At 39.2% G+C, this 18,694-nt stretch overlaps 1 protein-coding gene across 6 annotated transcripts in view; it reads right to left on the reverse strand.

The window, feature by feature from the left end:
• Positions 1-8,856: 8,856 nt before the first annotated feature.
• Positions 8,857-18,694, reverse strand: part of LOC122983601 (cytoplasmic dynein 2 heavy chain 1) — a 126,984-nt gene continuing 117,146 nt past the window's right edge. For all 6 annotated transcript variants that reach the window (XM_044353522.1, XM_044353523.1, XM_044353519.1 and 3 more), the window contains 5 exons: positions 15,542-15,631; positions 11,839-11,948; positions 11,654-11,735; positions 10,408-10,524; positions 8,857-9,650 (listed from right to left, as the gene is read on the reverse strand). In XM_044353522.1, the coding sequence (XP_044209457.1) occupies positions 9,489-9,650; positions 10,408-10,524; positions 11,654-11,735; positions 11,839-11,948; positions 15,542-15,631 (561 nt within the window). In that variant the 3' untranslated portion in view covers positions 8,857-9,488. The remainder of the gene's footprint in view (positions 9,651-10,407; positions 10,525-11,653; positions 11,736-11,838; positions 11,949-15,541; positions 15,632-18,694) is intronic.

Consider the following 18,694-nt stretch of genomic DNA (forward strand, 5'->3'; position numbering starts at 1 on the left):
AAAAACCAAATACAAAAAATAGGTATTAAAATCGTTTACTGTAACAAAGACATATTTTTGGTTTGCAGGAAGATATTTAAGAAGGAAAATAAATAACATTGATTATAAAAGAAGATAAAAACTAGTTGGCAGAAACATCATATTGTAATGCCAGCATGATGCCAGAGTAACCAGTAAAATGCATAACGCCACTGTGTGTCTATATTTACGCTGTAAATCTTACAGATATAAGGAGTTCAGGTGTGTGGATGCCAAGAATCAGGGATCAAGCATTTTTTCCACTTTAATGTTTTATTATCTTCCTTTTCTCATCTCCTTCTCTTAATCATTTTTATTTCCGCCTCTCCTCAACCAAACCCCCCCCACCGAACCCCTTCCTCTTTTATAGGAGGAAGGATGGACAGTCCAATCTCCTGCCATATTGTTTTTCGTTCCAGTAGGAACCAACAGTAACTGTAAGGTGCCTGTTTACAGCTGCTACACTCTTGTAGAAATGAAAGACATATAATTCAAAGTGTTTTACAGTCAACATCTGGTAGACAGTGAGGAACGGATAATTTAGGACTAACCTGACTGGGAAGCATGTAAAAGATAAGAAAAGGAGTTTCTTGTATTGTTTGGACCACAAAATAGCTCTAAATCTGTCCACTGTAGCAGTGTAACACATATGAGTGGACAGACACCATTTGCTGCCACAAGTTGGAATCTGATTGATTCAGACTGTAGGTCTCATTCAAAATCAATCCAGAAAACAGCTTTTGGATGGTGTGTGTGACCAGTGATGGCGACATCGATCCAGCGTGGGAAAAACACTGCAAATAGCTCACTGAAACTTCAATATCTGGGATGAAAGTCTTTGTCACCTTCAAATGGCTTTCTAAACAGCACAAGATTATGGAGAGAGCGGGGCAGAAGAAAGAGCAAGTGAGAACAGAGGAACGGTTCCATTACAATTTCCTGTCATTTTTTTTCAAAAAGCATTTGAATGATGTGCCTCTAAAACTCCTCAGTGAGACTATTAGGAATGAAACGTTGTGGGTTTTTCTAACTGTAACACTCTAACAGTTTTTTTTTATGTGATCTAGAAAATATCAAACACACATCAATACACAGGAATGTGGCGAGAGGTTTATTTTATCACCATGTCTCCAATATAAAATCTACTCAAAAGATAAGTAGAATTCAGAGCAAGATGTGATTCTTACATCCATCTGCATTTGTTCTATTGAAGCGAGTAGATACAAAATGGTACCCTGGTGCTAAGTGATCTTTTCAACAGCCTGGGCCATCTGTTGAGCATCTGCACTGACTGACAATGATTTTGCAAAGACAGCAGTTCTGGTTGTACTGACAACTATAAAAACTGCTGAAGCTGACTTTAAGAGGATGCTGGGCAAAGTGCAGACACCTCTAACCAAATATTTTCGGGCTGCTGTGTGAGGCACTAATAGTGCCAAGATTTTTATTCTTTACCGTTTTGCAACTCATGTTATTTGGGATATTTGAATATTTAGGGACCTGACTGGAGTTCTTCCTTTTAAGAGGAGGAGCTGGCTAACACCTTACACAACTCTGTGATCAATCCTGTTTTATTAGGGAGACCTCTTCACCTTTATGGATGCGCTTCACTGAGAACCGCAGCTGAGCTGAGTCATCATCACCTGCTCCATTGTTGTTCATACTGAACAAAAGAACAGCATGAGGGGCTGTTCATCTGTTTTGTTTGCTCAAAAAAATAAAAAGAAGTCATTGCAATGTCACCTCTAAATCCTAATAATTACCCCTTCTTCATGTACTCATTGAAATAAATCCACAAGCTATACAATATGTCAATGACAGAGGCAGCCAGACAGTATATAAATACACACACATTTCTCACACAGACTACACACATGATGTATTACAATGATCTCTTCAGTCTGCAGGGAGATTATGGATTAGTAGGCTGAGACAGGGAGTTATAGCACATCATTATGTTAAACACATGTAGGCAACACATTATATCACAAATCATCAGAGACTTTGTCAAATTGCTATTTAAAAAATATTTTCATTTATAAGCTTGTTTTATAAGTTAGAATATAATGTAACACTACCCCATAATTTTCACTCCTATCTCACTATGCTGCAACACATTTTCCAATAGATTTGTCTTGATTATTGTCCTAAATAACTCTAATCTAGTAGATGATTAAAGGTTACAAATTCTGCTTTCAAACCATTTTAACCAGTCAACAGTCTCAAATACTGCATGAACGAAGGCACAAAGTCCTGAAATAATCCTGTCTAACATCTATCATTAATACAATAATCCCCTTGGTCTGCAGGGAGATCATGGATTTGAGAAGTGAAGAGAGGAAGAGGGAAACAGTGATGCAGGGAAAGATGGTTTGAGAAGCAGAGGCACAGAAGAGAGAACAATAAGTGAGAAGCTGTAAAGAGAACAGGGGAGGAGAAGAGAAAGGGTGAGAAGAAAGAAAGGTGTAAAGGTGCAGGAAGAATAGAGAAGAACAAATGATAAGAGAACAAAGAAGCGAGGAGGAAGAGGACCTGAAGATAACAGAGAGGAAAGCAAAGATGGAGAGAACAGAAACGAGACGGGGGGAAGAGACAGAAAAAGAGCAGGAAATTCCCCTGAAGTCTGTGAGTGTCTCCGGAGAGGATCACAGATCAGAGACGAGTGACCTTGTGGTCATCTGTCAGCCCCTCTGACGCTGCTGGAGGCAGGATCTCTCTCCAGGGAGAGCACACACTGACACATTTGAACATACAGTACACTACACCCCATTGTACAGTATACTGAGGTGAACATATGTATGTGTGCACTCCCGCTTTCACATATAAACAAAGCGAAGATATGAAGATAACACACAACACGAAAGCTGTGTTTTCCCCTGCTGAGCAGAGTGTGTACTTTCCTTATAATCAATAAACAGGAAAGCCTTATATTACACTCTAAATGCTTTTACAGTTTGGCTGCAGTCCTCACCACCACAGTCAACTTTCCTTTTTTTCAACTTTCTCATATTCTGTCTCCTGAGTCTTTGATATGTAACACTCACATAACAAGCTTTATCCAATCTAGAAGAAAATTTGAACTTTTGTGCTCCCAACAAATAATATAAACCAACCTTACTATGCAGTTTTTTTGTCAAGCAGGTTCTGCACAGATTACTCACAGTTTTTAAAGGATTGGCTCACCCAAATTACAGAACCTGCTTGACAAAAAAAGTTTTTTACAGAGCTTTTGGACACATCTCATGGTTTTCATCAGCAAATAAGAAAGCAAAACAAGAACAAGAATAAAAAATCTGCCGCCACTCCACTATAATGGAGATATAATCAATGTTGGTTGTGCAAATAACAGCATTCAAAAATGACTAAAATAAAACCTAAAATTACTAGAAATGAACCTTTTGAAAATTCAACAGTAACCTCTTTATTTTTCATTGGAATTCATAGCAGTGGCCGCACCATTTTTGTAAAGAGATGTTGCTATTAAAATTCTGAAAACAGTAATTGTTTGAATTCTGTGAGCAACACAAACACAATTTTCTCCATTATGTGGGGGTGCAGGAAGAAATCTCACAGATGGTTATCTGAAAACCTGGAATCAAACCAAAACTATCCACACAGAGAAGTGAGGAAATATGTTATTTAGTCATCTGTGAAAGCCACAAACCCAGTTTGCAGCACTTCAATTGAGATTGAAAAGACATATACTTACTCCAGAAGCAACCCTGGCCTTTCAAACAGCACTGCATGATATCACAAGAAACAGCTACATGTCAGTAGATGTCTGCTAGAATTCAACTGTCTTTATTCTCAGAGCTTTAAGTCCAGAAACATTATGTGAGATCACGTGGACCGTCCATCTTTTCAATGTGGGTTCAAATGCTGTGCAATTATTTTTATGTTCATTGAGGATCATATATTGTTATTAGCAGGTGCATAACATTTTCTTGTCAGCTGAAGCAGCGGCTGACCACTCGTACAGTGCCTTACTGAAATCTATACATTCATCCTGGATGGTCCGTTATAGAATGAAGGTATCATAGATATCATGTAAGTCATGTTGAGTAGTGCTGCAAAATTTTCCCTCAGATATGGAAAGATCAATTTCCTGCCTGGAAATTCTGACACAAATGTTACATCACTTTGATGAGACCAAATAAATCACTGGAGCTGTTAATATTAAGGGTACAATAAATGTAGATAAAAGTACATTATACCAGAAAACAGGCAGCATCACTGAACTTGAGAATATGTGTAGTTTGTACTTAACTACACCTATTTTTAAAGATCTGGTATTATGGCCCCTTTTGACTAATTTATATAAATATTGAGTCTATTTTAAACATATATGTGACTTTTTAGTCACCAAAAGTTAAGATTTTTCTAAACCCATCTTTCCTTATAGCCCAGATTCCCTTCTGTCCTCCAGCAGGCTGTTTCACAAGCTAATTACAATAAATTTGCATTATTAATGACCACCTAATCTGATTGGCTGTAGGTGTGGCCCCCACCTTCACCCCCAGCCAATCGGAAGAAGACCTAATGAATAATGAACATTCCCTTACACCACATCTTTACCTGGAGTAACGGCTGCAGCTGGAGACGTAAGACAGTATATTGCAGTCTATGAACTGGAGTCTGAGCAAAATTTCCTCACAAAGTAAAAGTCATTTTTACAAACGTAGCCAGAGGTCGCTAGCTTAGCTTTAGCACAGATATGTTATACTCCTTTAGCTGAGTAACAGAAAGAAACAATGTTCATGAGCGTGCTTGTTTTAAAACTTCTTTAAAAGATTTAAGATCAAAAAGTTGACATTCCTGCAGCATATTGAGTCTTGTTAAGCAGACAGTCGGGTGTAGAATTTGCTTAAAAAGGAGGAAAGGTTTCCGCTATTCCTGATGTAAATATCCATCCTCTGAAAGGTTATTTAAAAACATTTTAGCTGCTGAACAACTAGCATTAGCACGCTTCCAATGTCCTCCCTTGGTCGTCATCTGGCTGAAATGCAAACACCGACTACAGAAGTTACGTACACACTCAGTGTAGCGCTGGGCAGGGGTGAGCTCATGCTAAAGCTTTCTAGCATATATGATTTGACTTTATGGTGTGATGTAGCAATGAGTGCCGCCTCAACACCGCTTGCTCTTGAGATGCAAATTTCAATATTTCAAATAGCGTAAAAAGACAAAGGAGATAGAATTGAGTAATATTGAATATACCATCAGAAAGCCAAGTGTATATATACTAGTAGTATAGTAGTATATACATATCAATTGTCATTATATAACATGGGATTGGACAGTGAAATGCAGTTGGAGCCCCCTCTACACTAAAAAAGTATACAAGTATGTAATAGTAGTACTAAAAGAAGAAATTTTAAAAAAAGGAAAAAAAAAAGAAAAGTGATTCCAACATGAGACTGACATGAAATTTTCATCACATTTACATAACAAGGTGCATGTCTGAAAGGGACTTAAGTCAACCCTCAAACAGGTTGGGAAATTTATGAATTAAGGTTTTTGGAAAATGTATAAAACATAGCATTATAAGGATGCACAAAATAAAATTTTCAAAATCTGAGACAAAAAAAGAATAATTATGATACAAAAATGAAATATCAATAAAACTTAAATGTATATTAGAATATGAAGGAAATGTGAGTTTACAGCAAATCTACAAGATGCACAAAAGTGTCTGCATGTCTTTGTGTTGTGAAAGCTTTTCACATCATCAGACTGTGCCATAAGATTTAACAGTTGACTCTGTACGGGTCCCGAATGGGGGTTAACGCTTCTGGTCGTCATGTCAGTTAAACCTGCTGGACACCTGGCTGATCCCACTTGTCCATCCTTTCTAACATTTTTCCCTCCTGCCACTGATATTCTCCACCTCACTCCACACCTCCTCCACACTGCTCCCCTGCAGTGTATTTTCAGCACTTTCCCATCCTCCTCCTGAGCATCCTGTAGACGCTGTTAGCTTTTCCTCTCACCTCCCACCCCTGAAAACCCTCCGCTGAGGTGGGACACACTGAAACGTCTTTTGTAATCTAGGGTGTTTATTAGGAAAAGGTCGCAGTGAAATGTGGGAATCACACAATATCCCCACAGTGAGGCTGATAGAGGCAGTGAGAGAGACCTGAGGTGTCATCACCAGGTGCCCCAGGGACCAGGTTCAAGTCCTGGACCTAAAAACAGACCTGCGGCCTCCCAAAACGCCTGACACAACACTCTCAGTCTTGGTGATAACGTGCATAGTGAAAAAAAAAATATTATGGTGATCAAATTCAGATGAGATTCAAATCTGCTCAGAGTGCATTTCTTTGCATATCTGAAGTACGCATAATGCTCTGATGCTCAAGGTGATGATTTTAGTGAAATCTGTACTTAGTCTCATGTTACATGCAGCTGGTTGTGACTCACCGGAGGTTTCTGTGCCTCTCATGAAAATGGAAATGTGTGTGCCTGATGCAGCAGCAAGTGCTTAACATCTTAAATCTGGAAACCAAAATGAGGAATCTTGCCTCTTGCTGGAACCCAAAACATTTTACCGCCCTTGTTTTATGAGGACCCACCAGATGTTGGCCCGGTGAACATGCTGGGTGCCAAAAGTTAAAATACAAGGGTCAGATGTATTAGATAGGCTGAGTAAAGACAGACTAAATGTTGGTGAGTGAACAGATCTGACTCCATTCTGAGAGGAAATGATTACATATCCACAGGACAGGAAAACAAATGGACAGGTTTTATTCTTTACTATTTATATTCTGGTGTTTTTGAGTATTTATTTGGACTTACTGTTTCAAGTATGTGTGAGAAAGAGATCATCAGATATAAAATCAAATGTTTATGTCTCTCACATAGGCGAGCTTTACATAAGCATTGCATTGTATTGTAGGTTAAACAACGAAGGAAAGACCCAAACACGAATGAATGGTGGCTGTTGTACAAGAATGACCTGAGGAAGTCATGGAAGAATGGAGGGAGGGACGAAAAAAGTGAAAGATATAAAAGAAGAGGAGAACAGGAGAGCAAGTGGGTATGAATTGAGTTTAAAAGAAAGGTTTGAACATGGAGGGAAGAAAATTTAATAGTAGTTTAAATGATTTATCCGTTATAATTTAAAAATGAAAGTATACATGTATATTTGTGACTAGTCACTTTGGCTTTGGGTTGTTTGCCACAGATAAGTTGGGGAAGTCAAAAAGTATTGAGAGATGGACAAAAATGTTTGGTTTGTTGGTTATGTGTCTTGTTATCAGCGCAGCTCCATTTCAGTGAGGGTCCTATGACTGCTTTCAAAATGATTTTAACACTTGAGAGAAAACTGAGGTTTTCAAGTTGTAGAAATACGATGAGCACTGTATTTAAATGATTGCTCGGAAGCTGAGACTGATTACTCACATTGTGTAGGTTTGTGATAAAAAAAAAACAAACAAACATCCCACCGAAGCAGAAACTGAACGCCATCAGAGTCAGAATTTCATCACAATAGTTCCTCAGACCTGGCATGCTAATTTCTGATAAAAAACAATGGCTGTAAACACATTACCTTGAAAACAAAAGCATTTTCTGTTTGCTGCGATGCTGATTTTTATTTTCCACCACCAGGCTGCAGGATTAGCAGTCATCCAAACTAAAGGAAGAGCTTAACAGATAGTATATAACGGAACAAATGGACTAAAAGTGGAACACTGTAGTAGGTATAAACACTGCAGTATCACTTGAATTAATGCATTTTCTATTTGCTCCCTCTCTTTCACACTCTGCCCTCCTGCTCATTTTCCCATAACTCACTCACTGCTTGTTCTAACCCTCTCCATCCATCTCTCCCTTTAACCCCTGCTCACCCCCCACCCCCCCAACTCCTGTCACCTGTGCGGTCCTCGTTTTCCTTTCTCTCTACAATTTTCTCATACAGCCTTTTTTCTCGCTCTTCCTCGCTCCCTGCATCATCATCATCTCTCTCTTTCTCTCTCTGCCTCCATTCCTCAGTCTGTCTTTCACTCTCTGACCCAGAGGGCCGTGTTTCACCAAAATCCAATCCTCTCTCTTTTTTAAACCCGCTGTTCCATTTCACTCCCATTTTGTCACACTGCAGTGCACACACAATACCCGCTCCTCCCTCATTTCAACCCTTTTCTCTGTCTCCACAAATACACACACACACACACACATAAACACACACACACATTCACAGAAAAGTGCAAAGACACACACTCGCAAATATTTGCACAACTGCATAAACACAGACAAAAAATAGGTGGATACAGAAAAAAAAAGAGACTTAATTGAGCCATCAATCAAATCCGATGCTCTTGGCTGGATTCTTTGTCTACACATGCATGTACACACACACAAACACACACACACATACACACTACAAACCTCACAGTCTCCCTTGTAGCTCTGTGGCCATCCATCACAGCTTCACTGACTCCGCTCAACCTCAACTCAGAACCAATCACACAGAGGTTAGGGACTAACTGAGTGCTTGTGAATGTGTGTGTGAGAGAGAGAGAATCACCATTTGCTTTGGGAACAGACACTGAAGCGTTTCATGCCTGTAAAGCTTGTATCAGCAGAATTGGGTGAGAGACAGAGCGAGCACAGTGAAGTGTGATCTGTATTGTTTACTGTTGAACAGTTGTGAGTACTGACGGGGTGTGGTGGAGGGTCAGTCCAGCGCTGAAACACACCTACACACATACATCTCTGCATCAGTGCTTTCTATTATTTCTAATATTCTCAACTTTTAGAAAATAGTAGCATGTTGAAATGACTGTGAGTGTGAGAATGCTGCTCTTGATAGCATTTAATACAAACACTACCTCTAAAATATTAACAGTTATAACATTCATCTTTATTATGAATAGAATAAATACAATTCGAAAATACTCTACAAAAACACTGCAGGCTGAAACTAGTCTTTTAAACAAAATAACAAGCAATGACAATGTACACTTTTACAATATTTTATGAAATGTATAAGATGTCTTGTGTAGTGTTTTATAAGGATAACAACAGGAGAACTCAGGCGCTTTAAAGCTTGTTACAGTCTGTGATCCAAATATGTTTATATCTCATTGCTGCTCCAGAGTGGAAGCCTGCCCTCCATGTTTTTGCCTTTCTTTCAAATATTAGTACTAGACTACTGTAAAGTCAATTATTCTTCAACTTCTTTCTTCCCCTCTGGTGCTTTCCCTTGTACCATCTTATGCAAATGATGGTGTCATAAAATAACCGCATGCTAAAGTTTTTGGTCTCCAAGCTAAAGTGCTTAATTAGAAAACGATGGTATCGGTATCAGAGCCTGACATTTTGCAGCGTTAATAATTTGTCGCCCCGGTCAGGTCAGCCTTTTATGACAATATTTTCCTCACCTGGCTGGAAACATCTTAGCTTGCAGTGGTTACAGAAGTCACTGCTGTCACTTTTTTCTGTGTGCTTGTTCTACCCAAAATGATGTTCTCTCATTGCTGTTTAAGAAAGAGAGCGGCTCCGGTCTGTATCCACTGGTTGGGGTTCACTCCACAAGGCAGACAGATGTGCGTGACCACCTTCACCCTGTCTGAGCTGGTATACAGAGGCAGCCAGATACTCTCCTCTGAGGCTGCAGAATCAGCAGCGGAGTTCTAGGATGAAATGTGAAACACAAATAAGTATGCAAACGTATTGCTTATATTGTTTAAATGCATAAGAATGACAAAATATGGGTAGATGTTTAACAACCGCATCACAAATCAATGATCGAACCCTCAACGATACACCTATATGGCAACTGCAGTGACTGTTGTTCCATAGCTTGTTGTATCACAATGTAGCATAAAGTCAAGAGGTTGTGACGCGTAGCACAACAAGCTAGAAAAGTTCTGCCGTACAAGGAACTTCTTTCCTAAAATGTTATCACTATTAGCAATCTTTGGAGCTGTTTGTAAACAAACTACGGCAGCCGTTGCCTTTGGGGCGAAGGAACATGTCACCCAGTGCAGCGGTGTGGCTTAGTGATGTGTTTTTAATAGTTTTAGACAACAACGGAGGTCTAAAGCACAGAGAAAGAGGATAAATCGGGCTTTGGACACATAATATTTGTAAATAGGATCAATTCATTGTTGGTTTGGCTCTGCACAAGGTTTGTTGACAGTAAGAAAAATGTAGAAAATAGACAGCTTTATCCTTAAATGTAAAGTCTAATCATTGAATATTTCCTTAAAATATGCATCACTTCACTGATAAAAAATAGCACTGATCACCACAAAAACCCAATCTATTGCTCTTTGGGTCAAAGCATACCTCTCCATGTTTTACACTCATCCGTTCATACAAATCTGAGATATCCCGCAGACGAAAGCAACAATAGGTTGCTGTTCTGTGGTAAAATGACACACATACCTGTGGAACCCAGGCCATGTAGCAAGGTGGGACAGCTGAAACACTTGGGGAGTCATGTTGGTTCTCACAAAGATGAACACCGTCAAAACTACAACCCTCCAACTGGAGACCTCCCACCTGCAATAAAGAATGACAGACTGGGTGAAGGAACAGAGACAATGGCGGGAGGAAAGACAAAAAAATAAATAAATACGAATACGAGGAAGAGAGAGAAAGAAAGCTACAAGGAAGAGATTACTAAAAGCGGCAGGTTGAAGAGATAAAAAGAGATAAAGATGCCAAATAGTGTGGTGAGATACACATAGTAGGTAGAAATGAAGAAAAGAGTGTATGTAAAAAAAGGGAGATACTCTATTGAACGTAGGAGGGAGACACACATTTGCATTAACTAGCATGTTATGCATATAGCACATGCGAGACACAGGGTGTTTCTGTGAGTGAATTCAGTCCAATGACTCAGGGATTTTCCACAGTAGGCCAGACAATAAAGGGAACTCTGGCGTCAAGTCAGACATACACAGACGACTACTAAATCACCATAATCTGGGCAAGAGAAAGAAAGAGTGAGAGAGAGACAAATCCAGAAAAGCTACATTGTGTGTGTACGTATGCGTGTGTGTGTGTGTGTAAGAGAGCTCATTGCCTCACAACAATTATCCCCTCGCTTTCTTCCTCTGTCAGATGTCTGAGTATTTCCCTTCCCTCCCTGCAGCTGCAGCCTCTTTCTAAGCACCAACACCCTTCCCCTCTCTTTTTGTATATTTTAACTAAGTGCATGTAAAGTCATGCCAATTTTTATTGGCAAGACGGAAAAGAAACAAATGCCTAAAAGCAATGAAATAATAGACAATAGACGTATTATCAGCCTAAAATCAGAGCATGAGACGGAGAGACATAAAGACTGAGAGTGGCATTATACAGCGTGTGTGCTCCCAGTTCCTTAAATGTATGAATTTCTACATCAAGTGCATCAAAAAGCATGCAAGGAGCAGACACGCCTCTAGTGGATACGCAGCAAACTCTTTCCTTTCTTTCTCGTTGCGGTGTCTTTACTTTTTCAGCTCCTGCCTTCTTATCTGCATCTGTATTCTGTTCTTGCCATCTCTTCCTCTATTATTTTCCAGTTATCACTCAGCCAGAGTCTGCCTTGTTTGTAGCATCGCCAGCTGGATGAGAGCAGCGTATGTGTGTGTCTGCTGTCTGCATGCATGATGTGTTCGTTAATGTGTGTTTGCTGTGATTCTACCTTGACTTGTAGCTTGGCCTCTACAATGGGACTCCTCCATGATGACACAAACACCAAACTATCCATAGAACAACCCATGGACCTAAAAATCATAAAATGTTATTAGCCTTAGCAGTCCTTTTCTTTGCACACACAAACACACACACACACACACACACACACACACACACACACACACATTTTACCTGGCAGTCTCCTGTCTCAAGGCATTGAGGAAGGTATTGGGATGGAAGAGCTCAGATAGATCTAGAGTGTCTGACAGAAGAGCTTGTCTGCCTGCACGCTCCACCCAACTCTGGATAAACAGACACACAGACAAAGAGAGAAACACACACACACACACACACACAGATTAATGAACCAAAAACCCAGCAAATAAGAAATAAACACTCTGAGAAAACACATAATTCAGGCACAAAATCAGTTTCACACAGGAGTCAGGCAATTCATTTAGTGGATCAATGAAAGATAATGAAAAAAACTCAGTTTAAGAGGTGAAATCTGACACAAAGAGAGGTGGCTCTGAACTCTTAACTTACAGTATGTGTACTAAATATTCACCATCACATCATGAAGAAGTTTGGTTACAGAAAATATACATAGTCAATGTTTCATTCCACTCAGAGATCAATATTCTCTATGATAATTTAAAAAGCCAAATACAAAAGACAGATATAGAGCATAAAGAAGAGAGAGAGCAAAACATAAAGTCAATGAAATCTGTTGCCAATAGAGTATTTAACGTCTCCTTGTCCTTTTATCACCACATCAACAAGCTGATAACATTGCAACCCCAATTACTTACTACACACTTACACACACACATTTGAGCATGTGTATAAATACAGTACATACACATACACAGGTACATGCGCACAGAGAAAGGAATGTATGCAAAGAGAGCAAATGCTGTATCCAGCTACAGGTAAACAAACACTGATGCAAAGCATGAAGTGTGGATCTGTATGGCTAGAGATAGACCCCTCTAAGCCTTATCCAAGGTGTTCATCCAGTCCACCTTGTTCAGCAACATCTGCTTTGATCAGGTAAGCAGCCTCCTCCTGTGTCACTCCGAAAACTAGTTATTTTTGTCAAAGGCACAGCACAGGACTTAACCTGATATGATATCTGAATACAATCTTACTTCATAGTTTGAATGTTTTCCTTTCTTTTTTTTGGAAATGTTGCTGAGTGGCACAACAACTGATTTCACTGTCCTTTTTATACTTAAAGCCAGGTTTATCATGATAGAAGCCTGCATGGCTGCAGTGGACAGATTTGAGAGTTGACCTAAGATTGCAGTCTTCTTTATTCTGGGCCTCTTTTGCATTTTTTTAGAACAGGTAGGCAGTTTTCTCTAAATCACCGTAGAAACTAGAGGATTTGAAGGTCAGCTGAAGAAAATTGCTGACAAATAGAGGCAGAATAAGCAAACATCTGATCCAATCTCTATTATTAATGGATTCATTTTCAGTGCAGCATCAGTTTGCCCTGGCTTCAAAGATAAATTGGGATGAGCGTTATGCCAAGAGAGAATATGCAGAAATGCAAGCATTAACACAGGTACATACCTGCAGGCGGATGAATGTGTATGCTCACAAACTTGCACACACACAGGTAGAGATGAGCACTAAGAGAGAATCTGGGGTATTAATAATACAGCGAGCCAGTGTGTGCTGGTATGCACAGTATTTGTCACCTACTATTAGGGGGGCAGCCCTAATAGTAGTCGTCCAAAGAGTCTCAGTCGACCAAGTTTTCATTGGTCGATTAGTTGCATGAAAAGAAAAAAAACCCCCTTAAACTCCATTTCGGAGCCTCGCCTTGTCGTTAACAAGACAAGGTCAAAACCTCGTATATGGCTGGACTGTGTATGAAACGCTGAAGGCTTTTAATTTGAAATGACAAACACAGGAAGTTGCGACATATGGTGACACCCAGCCGAGGCGAGTGATGTTGACATTCTGAATCATTACCGCTTTTGCCATTAACAAGCCGCACATGTTGTACATACGCTTGCAAAATGTATATTTTAAATGCTTGTTATTATGGTTTTGTATTTCTCTGTAATGTAGAAAAGTGTTCACAATGTTATTTATAATGTTCTTTCTCAGCCCTGGAACTCAAACCATTTTCTGATGCCCCCAAAAATATATATTTAAATAATTAAATTAGTATCATAAACGTGCAACGACTACGTGTCGACTAATGGCTTGAACTAATGACTACTAGTAGACTAGGAAAATCTTCGGTCGGGGGGCAGCCCAAGTGCATGTGTGTGCTTTCAAGGTCGTCCTGCGCGTCTGGTGCACTGCTGCGCTGTTAGGTCTTTATTCTGCAGCGGCTCCACACAGCAGCAGCTCTGGCCCACTCCGCCTTTATTGGACTGATTAGCGAACAGGACACAGACACACCGCTAACAGAGATATCACTCAGTACTGATGGGCGGAAATAGACAGTTAAGGACAGCGCTGCCTCCAGATAGACACACATGAAGACAGATGCAGTGCAGGTAGACAGGGAGGCACGCAGACAGAAAGAAACGAGTGATGGCACGCACACAGGAAGACATACACACAAACAGATGGGCAGGCAGGCAGTGCCGGCAGACAGACAGACACAGGCAGTGAGGCTCGCCCACACGAATAATGAAATGCATCAAATTCACATAGAAATAAATAATTTCTGAATGTGTGTGTGTGTGTGTGTGTTCTAGCCTGCCAGACCTCATTGAGATAGGCGTATAGTCAGACACAGTCGAGAGGAGACAGAAAGGAGTTTCAGCCAGAACCTTTATTTCCTGGCTGACACATCCCAGAACCTCATGCTTTTATATATTAATCCCTTTTTATTTATGAAGCGCTTTTGAAAACAACACTAGAATTATTCTGGCATGGTTTTAGTCATCACATTGCCTAGATTGCTCATAAATAATTTTAAGCCTGAACTATAACTTTGAAGTACTTAGTCTGGCCCTTGGACCCAGGCTCAGCTGAAGGACTCCTCTCATGTTTGGATACACCAGAAAACGGTCCATGACCACTGTGGGATTCCAATTCATGTTTTAAGATATCTGAGGTGCAAGGTCCATTTTAAATGGTTCAAAACTACAGAAATCCTGTAATATTCATCACTACAGAGGGACAAGACTCCCGCTAGGATATAAATGGATGGATCCCTCAATCATTATACTAATGCTGATTAGAAAACTCTTCTTAAGTCTTCTTAAGCCTCATTCTCGTGGGAGTAGTACCACTGAGGATTCTCAGGGGAATCTGGGCTTTCTAATAACCAGAGAGGTCATCAGCAAACGCCTTTACTACCAGTTATGCCACAGAAATTTTCTGCTGATTTTTTTTTTGTTGTTGTTAAAGACAAAGGTCCTGGTGTGAATTTCAGTTCTTGAGGGAATAATTAAAACTAAATGATGACAACATTTATCAGTACTTGACTATGCAGATGTAATTTATATGTATGCAGCTGTCCATATCCTCAAACCCCTTGATGCTGCGTATCACGGTTCTCTTAGATTTATTACAGGTGACAGTTTTAGAACCCATCATTGTATCTTCTATGAGAAGGTGGGATGGACATCACTTACCATACCATAAACTACCATTTTATTTATCATGACTTTTAAGACTCAGAAATATGGGATACCTTACCCATTCACAAGAATGCATCATCTTGGATATCCCTTATATGAATACAAAACTGGAAAAAACTGCATTCACCTATTACGCTCCTCATAGGTGGAATAAAATTCAAGACTCCCTTAAATTAGACAAACTTTTATCCTTACAACATTTTAAGATTCTGAAAGCGAGAGAGAGGAAGAAAAAGACTCACGGAGGAGACAGTGAGTCTCTATATGTGTCCATGCATTACCTGTATGGCGAGAGCCTGCGTTACCACAGCTCTGAGGTACTGCATTGGCTCCTCTGGTCCCTCCCACTTATTCTGCCAAGTCAGAGGACACTGAAAAAGAGGGAAACAGGCATAGAGCAGGAAAGACAGTTATTCAGACCCATGATTAAAAAATATAAATAGTAAAAAAAGCAAACAACTGGCAGCAAGAAGAAAGTAAACCATGCACTTTTCACATATGCTGTGGATACTCTGCAATCAGTAAACTATGTGCTTCAGTCAGGCTGCTGTGTGGTCGACTGAAAGTGCCTCTCTCTCTCTCTCACTGTGGCTGTCAACCCAGAGAGCCACAGTGTGCAGGAGGGCTGCAAATTCACTGAGCTGTATTGAAGGCATTCTTCAAGGGAAAGTAGCTTATGTCTGCCCAGAAAAGTCGCTAAATTTGTCCTGCAGGCAATTTTTAAAATAATGTTGCTAAAGCGCTCTTAAAAGTCACTTTGTGACCACTAAATTGTGGCATGTCCATTTTTAAAAAAGAGTCCAAAGCAGGAATAGTCTGATATAGTGCAGCAAAAGTTAAGGGTATTGAGGGGTGGATGAATGGATGGCCATACAAAAGTACACACAAAGCATCTGACCTTTACTATACATCAGAGAATAGCTTTCACATCCCATCTCCTACCAAAAATCAGGGTTGCTTTCCTTTAACCATGACTACAATACCTCCCTAACAAGTAGTTAGAATTAACTAACATCAATCATACCTTTACCTTGGAGATGACTGATGAGAAAACACTTATATGTCTACATTTAAAATATTAAAATGAGTCATTTTGGAAGGCACTGACAAACACGGTGTGTGTGTGTGGGTGGCAAAAGAAAGCTTCCCTCAGGAGACAACTGTTAAATCTGGAATAGGTTAGGCAGTCCATGTTCTTTAAACTGTTTAATAGAGATCAAAGAACAGCCTTAAACACACACACATGCACTAATATTCACAGTGGGAGATTGAGGATTGGGAATTTGACGTTGTTAAAGCTTGGAAGTCATAATGGAACTAAAAGGGACCTTTATATCTCTCAGTGGCAAGTCAGCTATTCAGTCACTTTCCTATTGTTGGTGTGTGTGTGTCACACTTAAGTCTTTAAGGAGATAAACATGCAAATTTATATGGTGCAAATTTCTTACAATAATATGTTTTCTAATCATTTAATATGCCAGCTGCATTTCCTAAAATCTGAAAATCCGAAGGCTTTACACATTTTCAGGCCACTAAGACCAAATATTTGTTTACATAAAGGCAAATGAACAGACTAAGCAGGATTGAGCTCTCTTTAAATTAGCGTAAAACAAACAAACAAACAAAAAACCTATGAATACTTTCTCCAAATTACTCTGTGTTTAGTCAGTTTATAATCAAACAATTCTTATGGTGCATATTGTCTCATGAGGAATGCACATGTGATTTTGCATTGGAGCTTGTTGCCAGAGCATTTAATCTGTGTGAATGAGCTAGTCTTCAAGGTAACTTTCCTTTGAATTTGTGTGGCTTGCTGGCAAACAGATGTTTTGAACAAAAAGATTCCTTTAACCAAGTCATGCTTATGAACTGCAGTTTGCTTGAAAGTAACTGTGATAAATAAAATAAACAGCTACAAACGGCTTTGAAACTGATACCATAGATCGTTTCATCCAAAAGTTCAGTCTGCATCAGTCTTCATGTCATAATATTAATGATTTCTCCACAGACTAAAGCCAGTGGTGATATTTATTTCTGTTTTGCAGTGATGCTTACCACTGTCTTCTGATGCTTGGGTAGTTTCCAAGTATCTAATTATTTTTTTACTGCACAGCTGAGGAGACGGGCAATGGAGCTGATCCCTCCAGAGCTGTGTCTGCCATACTTTTACAATATTACAACCCCAAATGGTCCATTGTCCAAATAAATAAATCATATCACCTCCTCTGTTCAGCTCTTTCTGTTCCTTTCTCTGGTTGAAAGTGGGCTAATCAGGTTGGTTAAAACAGAGAGCTAAACACTCATGGCATGGTTGGACATAGTGCACTAAACCCCAAGATCTGCAAAATGTATCTAATATTATTTGCTAGTAAAACTTATAAACTCTTTAACATTTTATTTCAGCAGTTCACCTGTTAACTAATGTGTGTAATAACATATATGCACTTATGTATTTGAGCTAACAAAACAATTTAAACTGTTTTTTTTTATTTATTAGTTGAGGACATTTAATACATCATTACTCCTAGAGAAAAAAAGTCAAACAGCCAATGGTCTGACTAATAAACTCATGGCACAGATTGATATATACTGTAGTATGCAGTAAAAATGACTGACTTCAGCTATATCAGACAAACTTGGGCTCTATTTTATTCTGTCTAGCATTTTGTTTGAGTTGGCGCTATCAACGGGTATATGTACCTCAAATTATCCAATTGATTCTGACATAATGAATGCTGGAGACTGAAAATACTTCTGTACATTTTACAGTACCAGCATAATGACAGAGTTGAGTTCTTTTGTAAAGAAAAAAAAAATATCTATATGTATACTATATTGATTGAAGCATTTGACTTTCTGTCTATACTGTAAATATATGTCTTCTTTCTGCGAAGGCAAGAGCAAACAGCTTGTCATCTTTATGACAGCGAGGATTTAGTGGGTTGATAACAAAGATGGCAGCTACAGCCGCTTTTTTCAAGGTTCCAAAACCTTTTCAATCAAGAATACTCAAGGGACTTTTGTTCAATACACTGTGATCTGCGTCTGTAAAACACTGACATGATGGCTTACAAACAGGTCTGTGCCAATAATTTTGGTATGATTAAAAAGACCCAAACTCTACAAAGTTGTACTGCTCTACAAAACAAACAAAACATATCTGTTTGCTTATCAAACAACTAATTTATATGCTGCATTATCATTATGTACAATACAAAGGAGAAAACAACTAAAACGGGTCCTAGAAATGATCATCAAGGAAAAAAAGCAGTGCTTACTTCTTTGGGCCATGTAAACTGTTTGATCAGTTGTATTCAAAGGGAGAAAAACAATTCTAAATGAGTAAGACAGGGATTAGAGCTCATCTGTTTTATATACTGAGTAGTTACAAAGGTCAGCTATAATGCCATATTGAGGAATCCTCAATTGTCTGC

The sequence above is a fragment of the Thunnus albacares genome, chromosome 6 (assembly GCF_914725855.1).
Source record: "Thunnus albacares chromosome 6, fThuAlb1.1, whole genome shotgun sequence".
Classification (NCBI taxonomy): Eukaryota; Metazoa; Chordata; class Actinopteri; order Scombriformes; family Scombridae; genus Thunnus; species Thunnus albacares.